The sequence below is a fragment of the Microcaecilia unicolor genome, chromosome 3 (genome assembly GCF_901765095.1).
Source record: "Microcaecilia unicolor chromosome 3, aMicUni1.1, whole genome shotgun sequence".
Classification (NCBI taxonomy): domain Eukaryota; kingdom Metazoa; phylum Chordata; class Amphibia; order Gymnophiona; family Siphonopidae; genus Microcaecilia; species Microcaecilia unicolor.
The window spans coordinates 341,887,090-341,912,884 of NC_044033.1; the positions used below are offsets into that span (position 1 = coordinate 341,887,090).

Consider the following 25,795-nt stretch of genomic DNA (forward strand, 5'->3'; position numbering starts at 1 on the left):
GAGATACGGAGACCAGTACTGAACACAATACTCCAGGTGCGGTCGCACCATGGAGCGATACAACGGCATTATAACATCCGCACACCTGGACTCCATACCCTTCCTAATAACACCCAACATTCTATTCGCTTTCCTAGCCGCAGCAGCACACTGAGCAGACAAAGCTTTGAATGGGCTTCGTCAGCACTGCTGCACTGGAACAGCTAGAGTGGCTTGATAAAAGAGGCCCTGAAAGCTAATGAATACACATCCCTACTGCTGACTTTCAACAACAGTAGTGTCCATATTATGAATGAAAAAAACAGTTAATCAGCAGCAGCAGCAGCAATGCACAATTTGTCAGTAAACAGCATGCATTTTTCATCAATCAATCAGACACTAAGGTGATGTCACATGAGAAGCAGAAAGGGATGAAGTAACCACTGCTGTCATCTGATACCACATAGCGACGGGAAACACAAAAGAATATTTGAAGCAGTACAACTCAAGTTGTCCTTTGCGCTTTAGAAGTCCTGAGCCAGGAATTGAACTGGGGTCCTTCACATGGCACTTTTCAACAGGAATGCTTAAGTGAGGTACAGGTTCAGAAAGTCAGTTGTGATGTAGCTCCACATTTTCCCACCTATTTGCAGGCTCAATGTGGCTTACAGAGATTTGTTATGGCGTTGCCATTCCAGGTCATCAGATACAATTGGTAATACAAAAAGATTAGAATGATACAAAGAGTTGATACAGAGATTTGTTGTGGCATTGCCAATCCTGGTTCTCAGATACAGTTGGTGAAACAAAGAGATTAAGGATAGAAGGAAGTTTTTAGAAAATAGATACTGAAAGATGACTTTCAGACTGGGCTGAATTGGTGAGGTGGTTTGCTATATCAAAACATAAGGGCCCTTTTTACTAAGGTGCGCCTAAAAGTGGCCTGCTCTGATGTAGGCATGTGTTTTGGATGCGCGCAGGTCATTTTTTCAGTGCGCCTGTAAAAAAAGGCATATTTTTGTGGCCGAAAATGGACATGCAGCAAAATGAAATCCAGCGCACGCCCATTTTTGGCCTGAGACATTACTGCCACACATTGACTTAGTGGTAAGGTCTCACACGCTAACCGGATGGTAAGCAGCCAGCGTGCATAAACTGCCAATTACCACTGGTTAAGCGCCATGTGGTAGAAAATATTTTCTACTGCATGTTTTGGATGCGCGTCAAAAGTGGAATTACTGCCCGGGGCATGCGGTAGCCGGGCGATAGTTTCAATTTGGCACGCATTGGACACACGAAGGTGCCTATGCACCTCAGTAAAAGGGCCCCATAGTAATCTAGTCTGTCACTTCTCTATCCTTATAAACATGAAATCCATACAAAAGCAGGGAAAGGTTTTTGATTTGTTTTGTTTTTTAATTTGGCAGGCCTGCTTCCCTCGAAAAGGAGTTCAAAATTAATATGAAGGCTAACAAGAAGGCAGTGCTGGCTAGGCCAATGATGTTCAGATCCTTAGGAGATAATTCACATGCATTCAGGCAATCAGTTCCATGTTGTTTTCCATTTCAAAAGTAGAGTGTGAACAATTTCAGTAAAAGTTTCAGGTACAGCCAATTCTACATGGCCTGAGATAAGACAATAAGGGGGGTCCATTTACTAAGCTGTGGTTAAAAGTGGTCTAAGTGTGCCCTTATGCGGATCTTTCCCATGCACTAAGGGCTTTTTTCTATATTTTGTATTAATGGCCATGTGCTAATGTTGGCACTGGCACGTGGCCATTTTTTTAAATTACTACATCAGCACTTATTGCCACCCATTTTGTAGACGATAAGGGCTCAAACAGTATCTCTGCACTAACCACTCTCCACCTCTGACATGCCCTCTAAAAACATTTTTGAAAAATTGTTCAGCACAGGGCTAGCACACACACAGTTGACAGTTACTGAAGGGCACTTAAGTGTGTCCCACGGTACACCATCCTGTGGAGTGGAGGAGTGGCCTAGTGGTTACAGCACCGGTCTTGACATCCAGAGGAGGCCAGTTCAAATCCCACTGCTACTCCGTGTGATCTTGGGCAAGTTACTTAACCCATTGCCTCAGGTACAAAATTAGATTGTGAGCCCTCCAGGGACAGAGAAATACCCAGTGTATCTTAATGTAACTCACCTTGAGCTACTACTGAAAAAAGGTGTGAGCAAAATCTAAATAACTAAAATAATGGTAAAGCCTCATTAGGTGCACATACGCCAAGTCCCCTCCCTGCTCATCTTCAAATCCTTACTCAAAGCCCACCTCTTCAATGTTGCCTTCAGCACCTAACCACTTTACCTCTATTCTAGACTGCCCCAACTTGACATTTCGTCCTTTAGATTGTAAGCTCCTTTGAGCAGGGACTGTCCTTCTTTGTTAAACTGTACAGCGCTGCGTAACCCTAGTAGCGCTCTAGAAATGTTAAGTAGTAGTAGTAATGCAACTTAGTAAACAGGCCCCTAAAACACCTCAAAGAACAAATACAGCTTACTTAAGAGGATGTACTGTCAGATCCTTATCTGAGAAGAAGTTGTCGGTGACAGCACATTTTTGTCTGCCAGGTAGCTTTTTTAAAGTAATTTTTTGTTTCCAAGACTCAAACAACAGCATGCTTGCAACCATCTTAGCCTTCCTGTTCTGTGTATTCCAGGACATACCCTTCTTGCAGTGACATAATTAGGAATGAAAATATGGCCACAGAGAAATTTATTAGGCGCCAAGGGGAAAAAATATCACTGCCACTATTTTAACTAATAATTGGGTTTCTGCCAGGTACGTGTGACCTGGATTGGCCACTGCTAGAAGCAAAATACCATATGACCCTGTATGGCTATTCTTATGCTCTTCAGTTATGTTTGTAGTTGCTTCCCCATTTTATTTGGGGGGGGGGGGGCAGGGAGAACTAGGGGTGTTTGTATTGATATTTTAGTGACCTTTTTGGGTGATAGAGTTTCTGCGTGGGTAGTGCACGGGAAAACAGCACCTACCATCAGCACCTACCATCAGGCATGCCCAGTGAAAGTAATGTGTTCATCACACTCCATTTTCTGTGCCCCGGTATGTCAGTGTGCTTCTTCCTATCATCTGCTCTTTTTCACAATCGATTACTTTTTCAAGCTTTCATACATTTTCTTTTATTCAGAACTGATGTATCCTCACATGGTCTTTCCTTATTGGCATGCGAAGTGGCTTGATGTCTGTTACTATTTTTACCTATGGCTACATTTTTGACTGATTCATTTTCTTTCTGATGCCTACACTTCTGATATGACTTTCTGGGACTTCAATGTTTATTCACATGTGTGTAATGATGGTTCTTTTATAGTACAGTCCTCTCCACATAAATATTTTATTTTACCTTTATTTTTATTATTCTATATTTTACATGTAGTTCTTTTTGTGAAGTACTACTTACTACTACTACTTATCATTTCTAAAGCGCTACTAGACTTACGCAGCGCTGTACATTTGAACATGAAGAGGCAGTCCCTGCTCGACAGAGCTTACAATCTAATTAGGACAAACAGGACAAACAAGAGATAAGGGAATATTAAGGTGAGGATGATAAAATAAAGGCACTGAACAAGTGAGTAAGGGTTAGGAGTTAAAAGCAGCATCAAAAAGGTGGGCTTTTAGCTTAGATTTGAAGACGGCCAGAGAAGTCTATTCCAGGCATATGGTGCAGCAAGATAAAAGGAACAGAGTCTGGAGTTAGCATTGGAGGAGAGGGGTGCAGATAAGAGAGATTTACCCAGTGAACGGAGTTCCCGGGGAGGAATGTAGGGAGAGATGAGAGTGGAGAGGTACTGAGGAGCTGCAGAGTGAATGCACTTATAAGTCAATAAGAGGAGTTTGAACTGTATGCGGAAATGGATAGGAAGCCAGTGAAGTGACTTGAGGAGAGGGCTAATATGAGCATAGTGACACTGGCAGAATATTAGTTGTGCAGCAGAATTTTGAACAGATTGAAGAGGAGAGAGATGGCTAAGTGGGAGACCTGTGAGAAGCAAGTTGCAATAGTCTAAGCAAGAGGTGATAAGAGTGTGGATGAGGGTTCTGGTAGTGTGCTCAGAAAGGAAAGGGCGAATTTTGCTGACATTATAGAGAAAGAAACGACAGGTTTTAGCAGTCTGTTGAATAGGTGGTGGTAGAGGCTCAAGCACTAATGGCCATTTGCTAAAGTGGCAGCAAAAAGAGGAAGGCTACTGTGATTCTAACGCCAATAATTGAACATCTACACGTGAAGAGTCCAGTGTATGTACTTAATTAAATTGTCAACACAATGTATTTCAAATTTCAAATCTTCCTAACAGCTAAGAACGCTGCATTGAAAAATTGGGGTTAGACAAGATGCAATGTGATCACAAGAACATGTGATATCATCTTTTTGGATATTGTAAGAAAGTTGATGCACGGCTCCTGATGAAGGATGTAAGTGCTCAACAACTTTTTATTATATACATAAAAATACAAAAAGAAGAGCTTGTTTGAGAATAAAGGAAGATTTTAAACACATCGTGTTGACAATTTGATTAAGTAAATACACTGGACTCTTCATGTGCCAATGTGAACATTAGCACATGACCATTATTGAAAACTTCAGAAAATCAGCCATTTAACCCCAGAGGTAAAAATGACCCACATAAGAACGTCTAAGACCTCTTTTTACCGCTGTTTGGTAAAAGGGCCCCTTTATTACTTTTTTACTTATTTTATCTGGCACATTTCAAGCACATAATCTTTTGCTGATTGCTATTTGCCAACAATCGTCATTGGTCCAAAACATTTTTTACTTTCCAACTTCTAAACATTTTAGCATTTTTAAAGTAATATCTGTACATTACAAAACATTTTTAATAATCCAGTATTCACTTAGCTTTGCTGTGTCGAACCCATTGGGCAAACAGCACACAGCAAAAGATTATGTGCTTGAAATGTGCCATTTGTTCTGACGGTCCTATTATATAAAGCAGATTGTTTGATTATTGACTGGGGAGAAGAAATGAAGATGTTTAAATACTGAAATATTAAAACACACATAATTGCTCACATGTATGAATTAGAATGCTAGGACTGAGATTAAGGTTTTGTGAATTATCCCTGCAACTATAAATTGACCCAATTAAAGTAGATTTCCATATCTTGATGGCAGAGGCTCACTGCTAGCCTTTCTAATTTTTATTTATTTATGTTAATTTATATACCGTATCTTATTGCATCTGCAAAACAGAACGGTTTACATACAGTATATATAAAAAAATTGGTATATACAAATAAACAGACATAGGAATTCCATTCATGACAGGAAAGCACAGCAATCAAGATAAACTACATAATAAATCAATACAAGTTAAAAATCTAATATCCAGTTAAGCTATCCCATTTTTCTTTGTCTTTTTGACCTTATCTCATTATGCTAAGTTCTGTTCTACGTAGCTTATAAAGAGAAAGGTTTTCAGAAGTTTTCGGTAATGGAGATAAGATTTCTCTAATCTGATCTCCTTTGGAAGGCTATTCCAAAGGGAGGGTGACAGGTAGAAAAAAGCCGATCTCCGTGTAGATTCCCACCTAGCCTTAGTAAGAGGGGGAATGACTAACCTGTTATCTGTTAGGGATCTGAGAGTTCGCATAGCGGTGTAGGGGATTGTTAAATTCGACAAGTAGCTAGGGTTTAATGTGTGAAAGGCTTTGTGTGTCAGGACAAGAGCCTTAAACTTTATTCTTGCTTCGACCGGGAGCCAGTGCAGATGATGCAATAAAGGTGTTGCTCGATCATCCCTCCGGGCCCTACAGATCATACGTGCTGCTGTATTTTGAATTCTTTGTAATCGCTTTAAGTTTGCTTGAGTAATCCCAGCATATACAATGTTACAGTAGTCTAAACGTGAAGTAATATATGCCGATGTCAGCGTTTTGAGAGAGCCCTTACTTATTGAATTTCTGACTGACCGAAGCCGTCTCAGATGAAAGAAATATTTTTTCACTACATCGGATACTTGTTCCTCAAAGGTCAATGCGGAATCAATAATGACCCCGAGATATCTAAAAGACTTAACTGTTGGAATATTCTGACCAAATAGCACAGGTACCACAGAGGGATATGTGCCTTGCCCTACTATCCAAGATGTAGTAGTCTTATCCGGGTTCAGTACCAGCTGATGTGTTGTCAACCAGTCTGCTACTTTATCCAAGCATATTTGAATGGGTGTAAGATCTATGTTCGATGGTCTAACATAATGGATAAGCAAAAAATCATCTGCATATGAGTAAAAACTTATACCCATTGTTTGAATGAGGAGCGCCAGGGGACTGATGAATAGGTTGAACAGTAGTGGAGATAAGACCAAGCCCTGAGGAACTCCACATGATAAGTTGTAGGATCTAGAACAGGATTGCTGCTGAACTACTTTAAATGAACGATTCGTTAGGAAGGATATAAACCATTTCATAGTTGTCCCTGAAATACCAATCTCACTCAATCTATCAATGAGTAAGTTGTGATTGATTAGGTCGAAGGCCGCAGACAAATCTAATGAAACTACCAGGGCAATATAACCGAGTTCTAATTTTGCATGGATTTCACTTAACAGTGAAGTCAGAATAGTCTCTGTACTGTGACCTTTCCTGAAACCCGATTGTCTGGGATGTAACAAATTTTTTGAATCTACATAAGTTTGCAACTGTCTAAATACTACTGTCTCTATAACTTTGGATAGAAAAGGAAGATTAGAGACTGGTCTATAGTTAGAAGGTAATAAGGGATCCAATGAGGCTTTCTTTAGACTAGGTTTTACTAGCGCTTCTTTCAAAATAGTGGGAACTATCCCATCAGAAAGGCTCAACATGACAATTGAGTACATAAACTGCTGGACTTCTAGCGAGTGTTTTTTCAACCATGCAGAAGGTATAGGATCCAACGAACTATAAGTAGGAGATAAACCTGCAACCAAGGTATATAATGATTCGGCAGACGGAATTTCAAAATCCTTCCAAGGTACCAATAGTTGTGAACTTGGGGAGTTGTCAGAATGACCGAGCCTTGGTACCCTTGGGAAGAGGGCTCTTAGTTTCTCGATTTTAGAGCTAAAGAACTTTGCTAGAGTTTCAGAGTCAATAGTAGGCGATTCTCTCTTTTCATTAGTTATTGTTGTCAAACGTTTCATAATTTGAAACAGTTTTTTCTGCGAACTGGCTGCTTCTTTTATCTCTTTTGAGAAGTACGTAGTTTTAGCATCCTTTAATTGTGATAAATAGTATTTTTTACACTGTTTGCACTTTTCTTGTAATTCTGCGGTCTTATGCTTACGCCATTGGCGTTCAGCTCTACGTACCTGTTGTTTACATAATTTTAATCCTGGATGGTACCAAGGTTGGGAACGTTTCATTGTTATATTAATTGTTTTTTCCGGTGCAATATCGTCAAGGGCTGCTGAAAGAACTTGGTTCCATATTTTGATTTGGTCATCTATTGGGTGTGTATCAAAATTTAGTGGGAACTTATTTGCTAAAGAAGGTAAAGATGTCAAATCGATTTTATTTAGACTCCTGGTTTTAATTTGAGCTGGTTCAGCATTATGTAATAACTGTGGTATTAATAAGTAGAATTGAAGAAGGTAATGGTCTGACCAAGATACCGGAGTTAGTACGATTTTTGAACATTTTACTTCATCCAATTTGTGTGTCATTACCAAATCTAATGTATGACCCGCGATATGAGTTGATCCATTCACATGTTGTTTTAGATCAATATCATGTAAAAAATTTGAAAATCTAGCTGAACGCGGGTTCGATTTGTCATCTAGATGAACATTAAAATCACCTAATATTAAAAGATTTGGGAACCTGATTGCAGCATCTGCAAGTGATTGATAGATGTGGTCCCACCCCACTGCCGTAGTGGACGGAGCACAGTAGTAAAGTAGTACATGAAAAGTAGACCTAGCTGTACTAAATTTTAATAAAAGAAGTTCAGGATAAGAAAGTCTGTGATCTCTGATTTCCTGAACCTTAAAGTCCGATTTAAATATTAGAGCCAACCCCCCACCTCTTCTCCCTACACGTGACGAATAACTGACCGAATAACCTGAGGGTAGACATTGAAAGAGATAAGATTCTTCCCCTGATAAAAGCCATGTCTCTGTAATGGCAAATAAGTCAAGTTGATATAAGTTACAAAGGTCCAAAATATATGTAAACTTGCTCTTAAGAGATCTACAATTAATTAAGGCTACAGATAAAGAAGATAGTGGGAGAGCACTATCTGGAACTATATTATTATTTAAGGTGACTGGCGTTAAATAACGGAAGTTGTTATCCTTACAAAAAGACAAGGTATTCTGATTTGCACGCCAACTCCATTGTACTGGGATATATGCTGTATCCTGCATACCCTCAGGTGCTATTAAAAGCAGTAATTTAGTGTTCCAGAGGCACAGCAAGATGAAGACAAAAAGCTTCATTATTTGTTCCCCTGTCACACACCCCAAGGAGCACACCTAAGGAGCGTACCTGCTCCTCAGGTGCGCTCCTCCGGCGCGCACCCGACGCGCGCGCCGCAGCGGCACGAGCGCCGCTGCTACTCAGTTTAAATAAGATTCAACTTGCTTTTGATTGGAGATAGTGACGTGCAGGTCACGTTACTCCGCCCAGAAAAACGTCAGCTGGTAGGCAGATGGGTAACGCCGATTAAAAGGTGAAAATCTAAACATATAAAATAATACAAAGCAAAATAAAAACACTTTGCCACAGTTTAAACAGCTTTAAAAGCTCACATTCAGTCCAATTATCTCAGGTCTCTTTGCAGCACGAGCGCCGCTGCTACTCAGTTTAAATAAGATTCAACTTGCTTTTGATTGGAGATAGTGACGTGCAGGTCACGTTACTCCGCCCAGAAAAACGTCAGCTGGTAGGCAGATGGGTAACGCCGATTAAAAGGTGAAAATTTTTGATTGGAGATAGTGACGTGCAGGTCACGTTACTCCGCCCAGAAAAACGTCAGCTGGTAGGCAGATGGGTAACGCCGATTAAAAGGTGAAAATCATTTAAGAGAGGCTGTCCTTCGTGTAGACTGCTCCTGGAGACAGTGGCATAATAAACGTCTTTAGAAAATCCAGTCCTGCACAATACTGTCCCACCAGAGGCTTCAGTTGGTGCTGCAAAGCCCAAAAGCGCCAGAGATTTCTCTCTCAAGGATAGCAGCAGAGGTGTGCGTCCACAAAATGTTCATTTTTGAGAAAGTGTGCACTTCTTCCTAAAGAGTGCATGCAAGAGTTGCATGCTTTCCTGACTGTGTATGCAATATTCATGTGTGCTCAATGCCACATGTGCACACTCTATAGGGGAAAACATAAACAATCTCCATTCTCTGTATATACTTTTTTAGAACAGTGGGCACTATTACTGACACACAAAAGACTCCACAATTTCAGGGAAAAAGAACACAAAATGACATGGGAAATAGTCCATGTTGTTTGAAAGAAATGCACATCCCTAGAACACACCATATAGGAAAGAGTGGAAAAATGAGATTTAGCTGATCATTCACAAAATAACAAATGCCATCCAGAATTACTTCAACAAGGAAGAGTTTTCCAGAAAAGCAATTTAAGATCCCCATTGCTCTGCATCAGTCTGCTTTCGCCTCGTCCAGCTCTCACACCATAAGGAATTCAGCACCAGATCATACAGGAATCCAGCAGCTGCTCAAACAAGCTTAATGTAGCTTCAGATTACATTCATCTGCTTTTGCTGCAGTATTCAGTTTAACCTCAATATTATATTAACTGGTCACAAAAGCAAAAGCCTACAGTCATCACTCTTCCAACCTCCTGTAAGTTATCTGCACATGCGCAGTTAATAAAAAGGGCACATACATCATCGCAAGGTATGTGTCACAGCTCTAGTCTGTGACCAGCCCTGCCACTTTACTGTGGGGGAGGAGGGGGAATCACAGTCCAATGGCGTTCTTCTCCTCGCCAGTGTCAGGGCAGCGTTGCTCCATTGAGGGCGGGGCCCTAGGTTGTGGGCGGACACCAAAGATGTGGCTTTGTGGACCAAGGAAGGAACTCTTCCTGGGCCCTCTGAAGTTCAGTTTCTGGACCGAAAGGTATTTCCTGGAGCTCCCCACCTGCAGTCCACGTTTCTGTAACTTGTTCAGCTCTGCAGCCTATGGTTGCCAGATTGTTCCTGGATTCCATTCTTCTGTTGTTCCTGAGACCCAGTCTTCAGCTTATTCCTGAGTTCCAGTCTTCAGTTTGTTCCTGAGTTCCAATTGTCTGTAGCCTTGTTTCTGAGTTCCAGTCTTCAGCTGTTAGTTCCTGTGATCCAGTCCACAGCCCATTGTTCCATATCAGACTTCCTCTCCCAGAGTTCCAGGATCTGATTCACCCTGGTGGTAACACCGTCTGCTGTCTCACTACTTGGTTGAACACTCACAATCCTAACAGTATGTAAGACACTCCTACAGATATTGTAAAGGACAAGTGCTGGCAGAGCATAGACCATGGAATTCTTTCCAACCTGTCTGCAATTTGTGTGTGTTTGTGTGTGTGTGTGTATCTGATCTGAAAAGAAAAATAAGTGAAACCAATTGTTATAATACATCGAACCATTTGATGTCACTGTCAAAAACTTTAAAGGATGGATTTTACAGTTTAACCACAGGGTGTTAATGTCCCGTGTCAACCAGATATTGCCATTCTTAAATATAGCAAACTGTGCAGTACAGTCACCAGGTGCCACCATATATAATAAATTTTAAGAAAGGTATACAATACAATTCTCACAGTAGAATTTACATTAAAGAAACTGACATACAAATCTGAACTAAGAGTCAACACAACAAACATCGGAGTATGGTAACACAGGGAGTGGGGGATGGCGAGGAACGGCAGTGGGGGGAGTGCATGGTGAAGAAAACACCATGCCAAAAATCAAAGAAAAGCAAAAAAGAGACAGGGGAAGACCAAGTCTATTCCAACACAGGGGTTAAACTGAAAAAGTATTTTATCACAAAGTTAAAAAATTGTCACAAATTTTAGAATAAGACTCATTTTGGCACAGAAGCACCTGCCTTAGGTGGCAACAATATCGGGATGAATGATAATAAACTTAAATATTGACAACCTCATATAAAAGGGCTCCTGCCCTTATTCTACAAAGTTTATGCTCCTAAATTTATGAGCATAATTTATGCTCCTAAATGTATGCTCCTAAATTTAGGAGCATGAATTTTGTAGAATAAGGCCCTCAATTTCTTCAACAGAGATGATATCAACCATGCCAATATGTAAGCTGAAACTGAGATTGAGCAGTTGAATGAAAGCCAATGATACACAACTGCTTGCGTATTTGTAAGCAGTTGTGTATCACTGACTTTCATTCAACTGCTCAATCTCAGTTTCAGCTTACATTTTGGCATGGTTGATATCATCTCTATTGAAGATGCTGAGTCCTTTTATATGAGATTGTCAATATTTAAGTTTATTATTATTCATCCCGATATTGTTGACCCCCCAAGGCAGGCACTTCTGAGCCAAAACGCAGATCTATGTCGAGTCTTATTTTAAAATTTGTGACAATTTTTTAAGTTTGTGATCATGAAGTTTTCTGTTTAACCCCTGTGTTGGGATAGAATTGGTCCTCCCATCTCTCTTGCTTGTTTTTCTTCGGAGGAAGCATATGAAGCATGCCTCATGGCATGTGTGTGTCTGTGTTATGATTATGATTGTGTCTTTCTTTGTGTGTGTGTGTGTGTGTGTGTGTGTGTGTCTGTTAACACATGAAGGGAACTCTATAATAGGGTACCTGGTAGTAGCTTATTCTATCATGAAATGGAGGTGTCTATTTTCCATTACAGAATACTAGCTTAACCATGTATACATGTGCCTAGAAGTTAAATATAAGCATTTGCACCAGCCTTAGAACTCCTATAAGTGTGAACTCTGCCCCGTGTAAGCACACTGTGCAAATATGGCCTATGCAAGATATGTCATTCTTTACAGATTAGCGCTTAGGCGGAATATTGGCATGCAGAAGTGTAATGGAGGCATGTAAATGTTAGGGCCCTATTTACTAAGGTGTGCTAGCATTTTTAGCATTCCCTAAAAATTAGGATGTGCTAACACTAGAGACACTCATATATTCTTATGGATGTCTCTAGCATTAGCGCGCACTCATTTTTAGCATGCTAAAAATGCTAGTGTGCGCTAAAAACGCTAGCATGCCTATAGCACGGTTAGTAAACAGGGCCCTATATGCCTATGTTACAAAATTAACCCCTTTAAGGCCCATTTTAGGTAGGTCATTGAGAGGTCCCTTTACTAAGGCACACCGAAAACTGGACTGCGTTAGTGAAGGCGTGTGTTTTGGACACACACAGGTCTATTTTTCAGCGCGCCTGCAAAAAAGAACTTTTTTGTGGCCAAAAATAGATGTGCGGCAAAATCAAAACCAGTAGGCGTCCATTTTTGCCCCGAGACTTTGCCACCTAGCAGTAAGGTCTCACATGTTAACTAGGCAGCAATTGTCAGCACACGTACGCTGCCGATTACTGCCGGGTGAGCACCACACGGTAGAAAATTTCTACAGCGTGTTTTGGATGTACATAAAAAATGAAATTACTGCCCGGGGCACGTGGTAGCCGGGCAATAATTCCAATTTGATGCAGGTTGTATGCTGAGTTGGGAATTGAAACATCCAGGCTGAGACAAGCTCAATTCCCCATCTATTTTACAAAAAGTTCTGGCAAATGCAGAGCTTTTAGTAAAACATGGAGAAGGACACCAGCACACCCAGTGGGAATAGCAATTTTACAAATTAAACATGCTGAAAGAAGCACCCCCATTTCACACATTTGTGTTGCTGCAGCCAGGAGTGTTGTAGGTAGTGGGTCCTAAATTGGGCCTGCTAGGCTCCATGTGATATATGACAAGTCCCTTAACCCTCTTTTGTCATGTACAACAGAGGGGTCCTTTTACTAATTTGTGCTTACCCCAGATTAAAATCTACTACCGTGGGGTGCGCTCAGATGTCCTGCAGTAGATTTGTATTCAGCATATGCTACCCACACACTAAAATATTTTTTAATGCTTGGGGTGTGTTTCGGGGAGGAGAGTAGCCCAGCATTCATCGGTTATCATGGGAGCCCTTAGAATGGGACCCTTAACATCTAGTAAATAGGGCACCTACGCTAAAGGCCATGCACTAATTGAGAAGTTAGCATGAGGCCATTAATTGAAGAAATGGAAAATGTGGTCATTTTACAGCCATGCTAAAAGTGGTCTCAGCGTATGAGAGAGCCCCACGCTACCAAAACATCAGGCCACTATTTAGCACAGCTTAACAAAAAGGGCCCCTTAGATTGTAAGCCCTCCATGGACAGGATAATATCTGCTGTAACTGAATGTAACTCACTTTGAGCTTCAGCCCACAATGGTAAGAGCTAAATCCAAAACCCCTAAAGGGGCCAAAAGTGAGAAAGGTAACCCACCCACAAACCTATACCCCCATCAACACCCTGTCCCCTCCTGCTCTTAGGTGTTTCCTTGGTATGGAACTGAGGGCAGAAGTGGTCCTCAGAAGCTCCTGTCTCATCGGCGCCCAGGTACAAAATGACTCCTCTGACTCCCTGGTGGCAGTCTCATAGTACTATCACGAGGGGTCAAGCTGACAAAGATCCAGCCGTATACAGCTGTCAGAATATAGTAATCATTTAATAACAATTGGTCTATTCTCCAGTGCCTAATTATGATCTGAGATCACATTGACCACAATGAAGATTCCTCTGTTTGCAAATGTCTTCAACATGCTAGAACCTGACAGTTTCCTGGCCTGTTCGGTGACTGAAATTGATATCTACTAATGCAATGTCCAGAGCCCTTGATTGAGACAACTAATCCAAAATACTACTCTTATGATGAAATCTAGTGGCCAGGGCAAAGTGCAATGTGGTAGCAGGATAGGGAAAGCTAAATTCTACAGTCCTGGCCACAGAAAGCTTTTATATATATTATATATTTTAGGATTTATTTACCGCCCTTTTGATAGAATTCACTCAAGGCAATGGACAATAAGAATAAATCAAACATGAGCAATAGACAATTACAGCAGTAAAAATATTCACATAGCAATACAAAGTATGGCTTAGTATAATACTTAAAAATCAAAAATATATACTGGAGAGCAAAAATAACCTGAAACCTAACAATAACCAATTTGCTCTAAATCTTGATTTTTAACCCAGACCATTATATATAATATAAACATTTAAAAAAAAAAAAAGAAACCTCAAAAGCCCAGGGTGCCTACAGAGATGGTCTCCCCCTTTTTTTTTGCGTGACTCTTATCACGGGTTTCAATAATCCTCTGACACCAACTGCAAAGGAAAACAACTCCCGAATGGAGAAAAAAACCTTTGCAGTCATAAAAACAGAGGAAAATAGTCAAATAATAATGTCAACACAATACTGAAAAAGATTTCATATATATAAAGGATTTGCTACATGTGCACAGAGAAAAAAATCTTTCACTTAGCGTGTCCATCCGGGTGGTAATCACAGCAATTGGCTTCTACAAAATATCCATCCGGGACAAGCTCCGATTAAGTCAACTGCAGCACCATGCAACTGTCTCAACATGCAACTTCATAGTATACTACTTACAATGTCTAGGGAGTAAAGAAAGAAACTGGTAGAAGCCTTGCTAGAAGAGAGCAAGAGGGGGAGATACCCCACTGGCAATAACACGAAACTCTTCAGTATCACAAAGTTAAAAAGGCAGTAAAATCTAACTGCTACATTTTACAGCTATGTTTTATAGGGGTGTGCAGGCAAAATACATTTTTGATTCTGAGCAACTTTGTTAATTCCTGAATCGAGCTTCTGTGATATTAACGCTAACTCCAAAGACTGGTACCAGTGATTCCACATATGTTCCTTAGTTGGCAACTTGATTCTTAGTGGTTGTACCACCACACCACTGTATGGAATCTGGGTGGCAAAGGGGCAAAAAGCTTCCAGACTGTGGCTCTGACTCCTAGCAGTGGAGTTAGCTTCAATATCACAGAAGCTAGGAATGCAGAGTACTTTGAAGCCAGTTTTGGAACCATGAAAAATAGGGTCTTTGGGGTCAGGCTTTCTGTTGCACAAGCAGGAAAAATCACAGAAATGAACTCTCTAGAGTTGGGCTAGTGGCATAGCTACATGGGGCCACGTCCCCCCCCCCAATTTCCTGTGGGCCCCTGGTTTTGCTGGCAGGGGTCCCCAACCCCTGCCAGCTGAAGCATTATCCAGCGTTGGTCTCCAGCGCCGCTGCATTGCCTGCCCTGCTCTGTCTTCCCCTCATATCTGGCACGCTCCTTTTAGTAAACCTAAGCATGCTCAATTTCACTAAAAGGAGCGTGCAGGACATGAGGGGAAGACAGAACAAGGCAAGCAATATGGCGGCGCTGGAGACCGGCGCTGGACAACAGTTCAGTTGGCGGGGTTGTGGACCCCCATCAGCCAAGGTATTTGCTGCAGCAGTGGGTGGGGAGTGGCAGGGCAGTGGGCGAGAGCGGCAGGGTGGCAGGGGGTGGCGAGGCAGCAAGGCAGCAGACTAAAATGTGCCCTCCCCCACTTCAGGCTCTGGCCCCCTCCCACTGCGAGGTCTGGCTACACCCCTGGTTGGGCTGACTGGTAAGAAAGCAGGAACAGCTAAGGCTGCAGTCTCTGGAACTGGAGTCTGAGTATGAGAGACTCTGAAACCAAGACTGAACTAGCAGATGCTGTAGCCTTGGAAACACGAGGCATTGAAGCAAAGGTAGGTGTAACCTGGTTTAAAATACCAGGAGCTGGATTCTTGGAACCACAGCTTGAAGTCAAAGAATTAGGAATTTTTGGAGCAGGTGATGGCACCCCAAACCTTAGGGTCATGGCAGTTACAAAGTCTTTCAGATTGCACAGAGGTAGCCTGTTCCCATCCAAAAGGGGACTAACCTAGCACTGTGAAATTTATAGTCCCTGATTCTACAGATTGACATATCATAATAGGATTGTCAGAAAGCCAGGACTGGTCTAAAATCTCTGCCTTGGAACTGGGTAACTTGGCAACTCTGCCAATGTTTCTTGAATGTCATCAAATTTTTCAGGGAAAGGCTCAGAAGGTTTCTGAAAGGATATTAGAGGTTTCCAGGCACAGAATCTAATTGCAGCTTTCACTTTTTCAGACATGGTTTTGTAGATTTTTTTACTTGGATCACTAATTGGACAACCAGGATCTGGAGTAGGCTTAGTAAATGTCTTTGAGAATATAATATTAACTGTGCAATTCACAGGATTCAAGATTCTAAGAGGCTCTTTTTTCTAATGCTTAGTGTGTGCTAAATTCTAAGAACCATTGATGTGCTAAGCTTTAGTAAAAGAGTCCCTTAGTCCATGAATTCAACAATAACAAAACAAAATTAAGAAGGGCTCTAGAATATTTTGCCCAGAAATTACAGAGCTAAGAACAAGGCACAAGAAAAGTCTTTGGAGTAAGTCTCTGAAACAGGAGTCCGTGGATTCACAAAGCAAAGGAATCCAGTAAGGGTTTCCCACAGATCTCATGACCAGACAGAGAAACTAGGGGGTCCTTTTACTAAGCTGCAGTGAGCACCAGCGTGTGCTTACCGCAGGTTAAATAACAGTATCTTGGAGCATGCTTAAGCATTCCACAATAGTTTTGGTATCAGCGCATGCTTCCCACATGCTAAAATATAGTATTTTCTTTTTTAGCATTGGGGGCATATCTAGGGGGCAGAGAGTAGCGTGCATACACACTGATTACAGTCAGGCACCTTGAACTGTTAGCTGTGCAAAGGGAGAGGGAAAAAGAAAAAGGAAACTCCAGGCAATTTAACACCTAGGTTTCTTTGTTCTTCAGCCACAGCTTCCAAGTTAACCAGTTCCAGGAGGGAGATTTTAGACCAGTCCTGGATTTCTGACAGCCTCATCCTGATGCATTATGGGATCTTCAGCACTGATTTCTAATAAGTTTAATTATTTTGACATTTATACTCCACATTATCCCAAACACATTCAAGTTCAATGTGGCTAACAGTAAATAAACAACAGAGAAGGTTTACAAAGCCATAAGCAAAATATCAAATATAAACCATTGATGGCAAGTTGCAATCTAAGATACTCCATCAATGGATACTTTCAAAGAGGAGAATTTTTAATCTTTTGCAAAATACCAAGTAATCAGGCTGGCCATTGATTGCCATTGGCAATGAAATTCACCACTTGAGTTAGGAACTACAAATATATCGCTTTGGGATTTAAGTTTAAAATCAAGACCTGACAAAAAGTCTCCCTCCTGGAACGGGGCAATTTGTCAGCTCTGCTTAAGCTGCTGTGGGCATTTAGCTGAATCCTATCAGTTAGGTTTTTTTTTTTTTTAAGGGACTGATTCAAGCCATAAGTACCTTCACTTTGGCGGGATCATTCTGTCACAGACTCCCTAACTAGATTGGCAGTTACTAAATACGGTCCCCAAACTTGAATACTAGATAAGAATAAGATGAGATCTAGGATTGTTTAAGGTAAGTTTAATGTCATTGTACGTCCAAGAAGTGCATCCAACACAAAAGGGTAAAAATGATTACTGGGCCCAAAGTGCATCACCAGAAGATGGAATCCTGAGAGATCCGGAGACAAGAAAACAGGAACCAAAAAATGAGGCTGGCCAAAAGCAAACAAACAAACAAAAAACCCTCACATATGAACAAAACTGAACCAGAAACACAAGAATAATGAACCAGCAGGAAACAAGCCCAGAGATAGAGCAGAAATACCCAAGCCTTCCCTGGTGGACTAGTCCATACTGTGTTAATAAGGAAACAGGACTAGGATAACCAGAAATACATGACATAGCTGAGAATAAATTGTCTCTAACTGGATTACCAGGAGGCAAAATAACTCAGGTGCCCTCCAGCCCAAGGGGCATTGGTTCAAAATTGGCTCATGTCTGACATTTATTAATGACACTGGAGAAAAAACTAACAGTTCAGCTGACACTGGAATTTCAGGGGGAAGGGTTTCAAATGCACATCCCTAATGTTTTATCACATAATGCAGGGTTCTGAAATGATAAACTTAAAGGGCCAAATTCTATAAATGGCACCTTAAAAATTGGCACTGAAAAACCATGTGGTTAGCGTGATTCTATAAACTACACCTAAATTTACACATAGTTTATAGAATATGCTCATGCACCATTCTTGCGACTAAACTTTAGGCACACCCATTTAGGCCACCTAAAGCCAGGCCTAAGTTAGGCACGGATCGAGTATATTCCATAATAGTCTACATAATTTTTTGAAACTTAAGGCACCATATATAGAATTTGGGGTTGGGGGGGGGAAATATGTATTTCCAAGTAAATAATATTATGCAAACCAAACAGCACATGTAGAAAACAAGACTGAAACAGTTCATAAAAAATTAACATTATAATGCTGCCAATGCGTTCAGTGTTTTCAATAAATGATTTACCAAGCTCATTTGATTCTGAGCGACCTGATAGCAAGTTCAAATTATATGGTTGGGCTATGATATTTTGAATTGCCATATAGGGACTAATTAGATAACAGGGTGCCTATATGAGAAGCCCCCCAAAAGCCCCAATTTTAAGTCTATGTTATAAAAGCAACGATAGTCTCTGGTGTGCCTTTATAAATAGACATCTAGAAGGAGCTTCAGCAGTGCTCAAATGCCACATTTACATCTTTTCCAAAGTTGATGTATACATGTGTGTACATGTGCATCCTGTATTTTATAAAATATGCATGTATATCACAACTCCACCACAATGTTATGTACACTATTTCCCTGGAAATGCCAATAGACGGACTGCATTAAAGTGACCATACATCTTCCACGTGCATCCTTTTTATATTCATATGTGGTCACACAATGCTATAAAGGCCCTTTGATGTGCGTAAAATAGGCTTAACCCCTTTATATTTGACTGAAAACAATGATTCTTAATAATACAAAATGAAATGTTAAGGACTTAGTTCAAAATGCATCGAGAAATCTACTGTAATGTAATCTAAAGTGGCTTTCATAAGAGAGAATCACTTTTCTTTCATATTAAGTTTGTCAAAAAGAGTGTAAAAATGGTTGAAAATAATTTGTAATTATCACATAAATTAAGTTAATGAGAACTCAACGAACGAAGAAAATCTTTGATTTCATTTATCGCATCCTGGTTGATTGTCACAGGCTCCAGCTTAGAAAAATGGTAAGAACAAGAGAAAAGTCAAGTATATAAAGGAGTGGAGTATGTCCAAATAACCAGTCACAGCAGGAAAACTCTACCAATACTAGCAAGTAATGTTTGTAATAACATAACTCCTATAACTTTATAAGTATTGACTTTAAAAATAGTTGGGTCAATATTGAACAGGTGGCATCGTCCCATACCTGTTTAACAGGCCCAGGCTGTCAAAAGCCCGGACCTGTCAAACATTCCATGGAGCTACCCTTCTACACCCCAATCTGTAAGACCCCGGTGATCTTGACCCCTCCAAGCCCTCACACCTTCTTGGGTGAATCTCTTCATAAAGGCGGTTAATAAATGCCAATTAATAAATAAATAAATACTTCCTGTGTTCACAGTGTGCTTGCCAACTTACCACAGTGAGAACACCCACTCCAGTACATAGCTGGAGAAAGCAACCCACGTATTCCCAAACATTTGCACCTTTCAAACCTTCATTAGCTAAGCAAAGGCATTGCCTTTCCACAATGACTTGGCAACTCCACCTCCAGAAAAAAGTAACCAAAAAATCTTTAAACCCAAACTGTTATTAGAAGCTGATGCATTTTTAACACACTGGGGATCTAGTTTAAAAAAGTGAAGTAAAGTTTTGCGATTACCACATGACAGTTGCCAAAATTAATACACAGCAACTGTAACTGTTGGGAACATTCCCAGTTGTTTTCTTTTTATGGGGGTGGGGACTGAAATGCGGTTAATGCAGAGAAAGAATCACTACCCTGCGTTAACACAGTGTTTTCTGCTTTAGGCATTTAACGCTGTTAACACAGCAGAAAGCACTATTTGTGAATGCATGGAAATTCCCCCTTTAAACAGCTGATGCAGCTTAGTAAATCGGAGTCTAAGGAATATGTTTCTCATAAACACAGAATGGACGAGGCCAGCAAAACAATTTCACAGTGCTACTGGAAGCGAGATGCACATAAAACAAAGATAATTTCACCATCTCATCAGAAAATAATTGTCAATAGTTTCTTTGAGAAGACGGGCAAATTTTTGCTTACTGTTTGCTCATTTAAATCCTGGGTGTCATCCATGGGGGTTTCTCAGTTCTCTTCTTTGCTTCTTCCAAAGTTTTATCTTTACCTTAAAAGGCAAGCCCTGAATTTAAAACAAATAAAAAAGACAATATATATGAAAATGTTGATCAATATTTAAATTTGGTATTTATGCTTGAACAAACTACAAGGGAGGTAATTCTATGAAGGTTGACTACAGTTGGGTGCTAGGACAGGGGTCCTCAAATCCAATCCTCGAGGTCCAGAACCCAGACTGATTTCAGGATTTCCACAATGAATGTGTATGAAATCTATTTGCATTCACTGCAAATAGTTACATGGAAATACTTTAAAAACTATTAGGAAGAAATATTTTTTCACTCAACAAATAGTTAAGCTCTGAAACTATTTGCCAGAGGATGTGGTAACAGTGGATAGAGTATCTGGGTTTAAAAAAGGTTTGGATAAATTCCTGGAGGAAAAATCCATAGTCTGCTATTAAGACAGACATGGGAAGCAACTGCTTGCCCTGGAATTTGTAGTATGGAGTGTTGCCATGATTTGGGTTTCTGCCAGGTACTTGTGACCTGGCTTGGCCACTGTTTGGAAAACAGGATACTGGGCTAGATGGACCGTTGGTCTGACCCAGCATGGCTACTCTTATGTTCTTATCTTCCATGCATGCAAATAGGTTTCATATATATTCATTGTGGAAATCCTGAAAACCAGGCTGGGTTGTGGACATCGAGGACTGGATCTGAGGACCCCTTTGCTAGGATGATGCATGCTAAGCACAAATCACCCGATATTTAGCGTTATTTAACCAGCCAGAATGGCTGTTGACTGGTTAAATAGCTCTTAACCTGCTATCCCCCACTGAATATTCCCAGGTAGCGGCTAGCAGATTGCCAGTTATATCATCCAATATGATTGGCTATCTGCCTATTTTTAAAGCCTTGTGCAGGTGTATGATCTTGTCCCTGACATCCTTAGACAGCTCCTTGCTCTTGGCCATTTTGTAGAGGTTAGAGTCTGACTGATTCACTGAGTCTGTGGACAGGTGTCTTTCATACAGGTGACCATTGCCGACAGCTGTCTGTCATGCAGGTAACGAGTTGATTTGGAGCATCTACCTGGTCTGTAGGGGCCAGATCTCTTACTGGTTGGTGGGGGATCAAATACTTATTTCCCTCTGCAGAATGCAAATAAATTCATATACTTTCCACAATGTGATTTTCAGGATTTAATTTGTGATGTGCTATCTCTCACTGTTACCAATAACCTACCCTTCAATTATGGGCTGCTCATGTCTTTGTCAGTGGGCAAACTTACAAAATCAGCAAGGGATCAAATACTTATTTCCACCACTGTACATAAGTGTTTACGCCAGCCATGCCCCTCCTAAATCCACTCCCCTCTCGCAGTTACACACTATAGAATTTAGGCACTAACACAGCCATTCCCAACCCAGTCCTCAGGGCACATCTTGTCCCATCGGGTTTTCAAGATATCCGCAATGAATATGCATGAAATAGAATTGCATGCATGAATATTTTTTGTGGATATTCTGAAAATCTGATGGGACTACATGTGCCCTGAGGACTGGGTTGGGAATGGTTGTACTGATATTATAGAATGGTACCTAAGTAAAGTTGCTTGTGTAAGTGTAAATTAGTACCAAGTTGTGGCAATTACCTTTGATTATCAATGATAATTGGTTTTCAGTGCCAGTTTATACCTAATTAACCAATTAACTTACACACATAACTGTCATGATTATATAACCTACACATGCAATTTTGCGTGCTAAGATAGAAAATGAGCATGCAAGATTATAGAATTAGGGGGGAATGGGGTAATTTTAAAAACAAGGTGCAACTGAACACTGGCGCATATATGTGTAAATGCCAAATATCCACCTAAGCACTATTCTGTAAACATGCGTATATCTTACATAGTAGGAGAAATTCTATAAATTGCACTTAAAAATGGAAATCAGAAAAGATTGGTGCTAAATGTAATTCTATAAAAAATGTGCACCCTTTATAAAATCGTGCTTAGTGCTCATTCCCGCTCCCAAACTTTGAGCACCAGACTTAAGCCTGCTGAAACCTGGTATGAATGCTGGCACCAAAATTGGGTGCAAAAACCCCATATTCTGTAACTAAGTGCACAACTTTTCGAAATGTCCCAGACACGCCCATGCCCCTCCCGTGGCCACACCTCCTTTCAGATACATGCTATGGGAATTAGCCTCCCTGCCATAGAATAGTGTGCAGCCAGATGCATGCACAAATTATAATGGGTGCCAATTAACCTAAATTATTGGTTGTTAGCACCCAATTATTGATGGTTCACAGCTCATTATTCAATTGTGCATCTAAGGAGTGCATCCAAATTTCATATTTTACAAATAACAATACTGAAAAATACATGTCATGAACTCAGGGATGGTGAGCCCTTAGCCGTAGCTAAGTTGACACTACCTGGTCAACCCGAGGGTTAGCTGGGCTCCGGCAGGCAGCAGACAAGTCAACCAGTCTAGGCACAGGATAGATTGGGCAAGGCACTAGGCTTGGCACACGGCACAGCTGGGACAGAAGGCTTGGCTGGAGCTAGAGATGAGGCAGGCAGAGCTGGACTGGAGACAATGTAGGCAAGACTGGGCCGGAGAAAAGGCACAGCTGAGACAGAAGGCTTGGCTGGAGCTGGAGACAAGGCAGGTAGAGCAGGACTGGAGACAAGGAAGGCAAGACTAGGTTGGAGACAAGGCAGGAAAAACACGGCTGGAATCAGGTATGGCCAGGCAGGCTGGAGGCAGGCAAGGCAGGCTAAAACGGCAAGGCTCAAGAGATCTGTTGTAAAGGCAAGGGAGAAAGACCGGGGGAGCCTTATATGGCCCTGTCTTGATGACATTATCTCTGGCTGCTAGTGCTACAAAAGTGACTCTTCAGCACACATGCATGCCTAGGGAGTCCGTCTATTGCCGGTACAGCCGCACAGACAGAACACCAGACCAGGGGAGTGCCCTGACTTGTTACTCACATGGCAAGACCACAATGAAAAACTGCTGGAGGTCCGGGAAGGTGAGTTGGTGTATGACCACGGCCGCAGCCTTGAAAGTACCTCCTCCCCAAGGGCTCCCCACTCTAGTGTCCAGACTTGGGTTTATGAGAAATCACAGGATGGAATTTTTTGAGGAGCTACTGTATAGATGAAAAAAGCTACAGAAGTGTGAATTTTTATGGTGAACACTCTGTTTCTCATATTGTTGCAGACTTACACTGTAACTTCCCAATCACATTTAAAAGTGGTATTGGACATCAGATGAAAAGTTCCAAAATATAATGTCCCTTAAGAAGAAAAATGAACTAGGCCTGGCTACGACCTACATTTTTCTATTACATGGGTTCTTACAATGAGGAATGAAACCATAATATACAGGCATAGTATACACAGTAGTTTGAGTGTCAAGATGTCCATATTTTCTGTCTATATAAGTGTATATCATTTAGTTGAAAACTCAATGAAACAGGAAATACTTGGGGCTTTTTGGATGTAGTTACAGTTCCTAAGGCCTAGAAAAGTGATATTAAGTTCATAAACTTAATCAGTTCAGAGGATCTGGATGCCTTCCAGCCTCTTCAGCATTGTCCTATCTGTCAAAAAATATGTCAAGGCCTCCAGCATTTCCTGCTGTTTATCTTTTAAATCTTTCTTGTTGGTGCACGCAGTCTAGCACTGCAAAATCCTCAGAGAAGTAGATTAAATGCTACTAGGTTTTGTTGTAGTGAAAACCATGGAAATGTTGGCTGCAGGATGCTGCTTGGAATACTTCTTGGAAGAGACTTTCAGGCTCATTTTCGAAAGAGAAGGACGCCCATCTTTTGACACAAATCGGAGGATGGGCGTCCTTCTCACAGGGTTGCCCAAAATGGCATAGGCGTCCCCAACTGCTTTCTGTCGCGGGGGTGACCAAAGTTCACGGGGGCGTGTCAGATGCATAGCGAAGGCGAGACTTGGGCGTAACTAACACATGGGCATCCTCGACCCATAATGGAACAAAAAGGGCGTCCCTGACGAGCACTTGGATGACTTTACATGGTCCTGTTTTTCTTACGACCAAGCCACAAAAAGGTGCCCGAACTGATCAGATGACCACCGAAGAGAATCGGGGATCACTTCCCCTTACTCTCCCAGTGGTCACTAACCTCCTCCCACCCTCAAAAAACATCTTTAAAAATATGTTGTGCCAGCCTCAGATCCCAGCCTCAAATGTCATACTCAGGTCCATCACAGCAGTACGCAGACCTGGAGCAGTTTTAGTGGGTGCAGTGCACTTCAGGCAGGTGGACCCAGGCCCATCCCCCCCCCCCCCCACCTGTTACACTTGTGGTGGTAAATGTGAGCCCTCCAAAACCCACCACAAACCCACTGTACCCACATCTAGGTGCCCCCTTCACCCATAAGGGCTATGGTAGTGGTGTACAGTTGTGGGTAGTGGATTTTGGGGTTTTTTTTGGGGGGGGCTCAGCACACAAAGTAAGGGAGCTATGTACCTGGGAGTAATTTATGAAGTCCACTGTAGTGCCCCCTACGGTGCCCGGTTGGTGTCCTGTCATGTCAGGGGGACCAGTGCACTATGAATGCTGGCTCCTCCCACGACCAAAGGGCTTGCATTTGGTCATTTCTGAGATGGGCGTCCTCGGTTTCCATTATCGCCGAAGTCTAGGGACGATAGTGTCAAGATTTGAGTGTCCCCGACCGTATTATCGAAACGAAAGATGGATGTCCATCTTGTTTCGATATTACGAGTTTCCCTGCCCCTCCACCGGGTTGTCCTCAACAAAACTTGGGCGTCCCTTTCGATTATGCTTCTCTTTGTGTAGTTTAAGATCATGCTATTATCAGGTAAGTGAAAGTCATGAAGTCACTACAGCCTGTTAAGCATACCCTTTAAAGCAGCATTGCCATACCTGTAACAGATATTTTCCACAGACTGTAAGATTAATCAGGAACAAAGTAGGGTTGGGCTGTCATTTTTACTGACGACGGAAATATTGTATACAAACAAAAAAAAGCAGACAAATATGACATCTTATGTTTTTTTTTGTTTCCTGATAATAGCATGCACTCTGCACATGCATTTTCAGAAAGCGTGTGCACTCTTTCCTGATATTGTGTGCATATACAAAGCATCATGCATGCACAATTTTGCATATGTACATGTGCACTATCAGGAAAGAGTACGTCCTCCTTGTAAACAGTGTGGAAAAAGGTCACACTTTTTATTTATTTATTTTTATTTATTTATTGGGATCAATGAACCATATTTCCTGATAGTGTGCACATGCATAAACTATCGTGTATGTGTGAATATTGTGCACGCATGTGTGCACATCAGGAAAAAGTGCACCCTCTATGTGTGTACGTTTTGCAAATAGTATGTATTATTTGCATTGTGTACAATTATTGTTATAATTTCC

At 41.3% G+C, this 25,795-nt stretch overlaps 1 protein-coding gene across 1 annotated transcript in view; it reads right to left on the reverse strand.

Moving 5' to 3' along the window:
- Positions 1-25,795, reverse strand: part of EYA4 (EYA transcriptional coactivator and phosphatase 4) — a 401,958-nt gene that overhangs the window by 327,884 nt on the left and 48,279 nt on the right. Inside the window, 1 exon segment of the mRNA XM_030198463.1 lies at positions 20,316-20,412. Coding sequence (XP_030054323.1) covers positions 20,316-20,348 — 33 coding nt within the window. The 5' untranslated portion in view covers positions 20,349-20,412.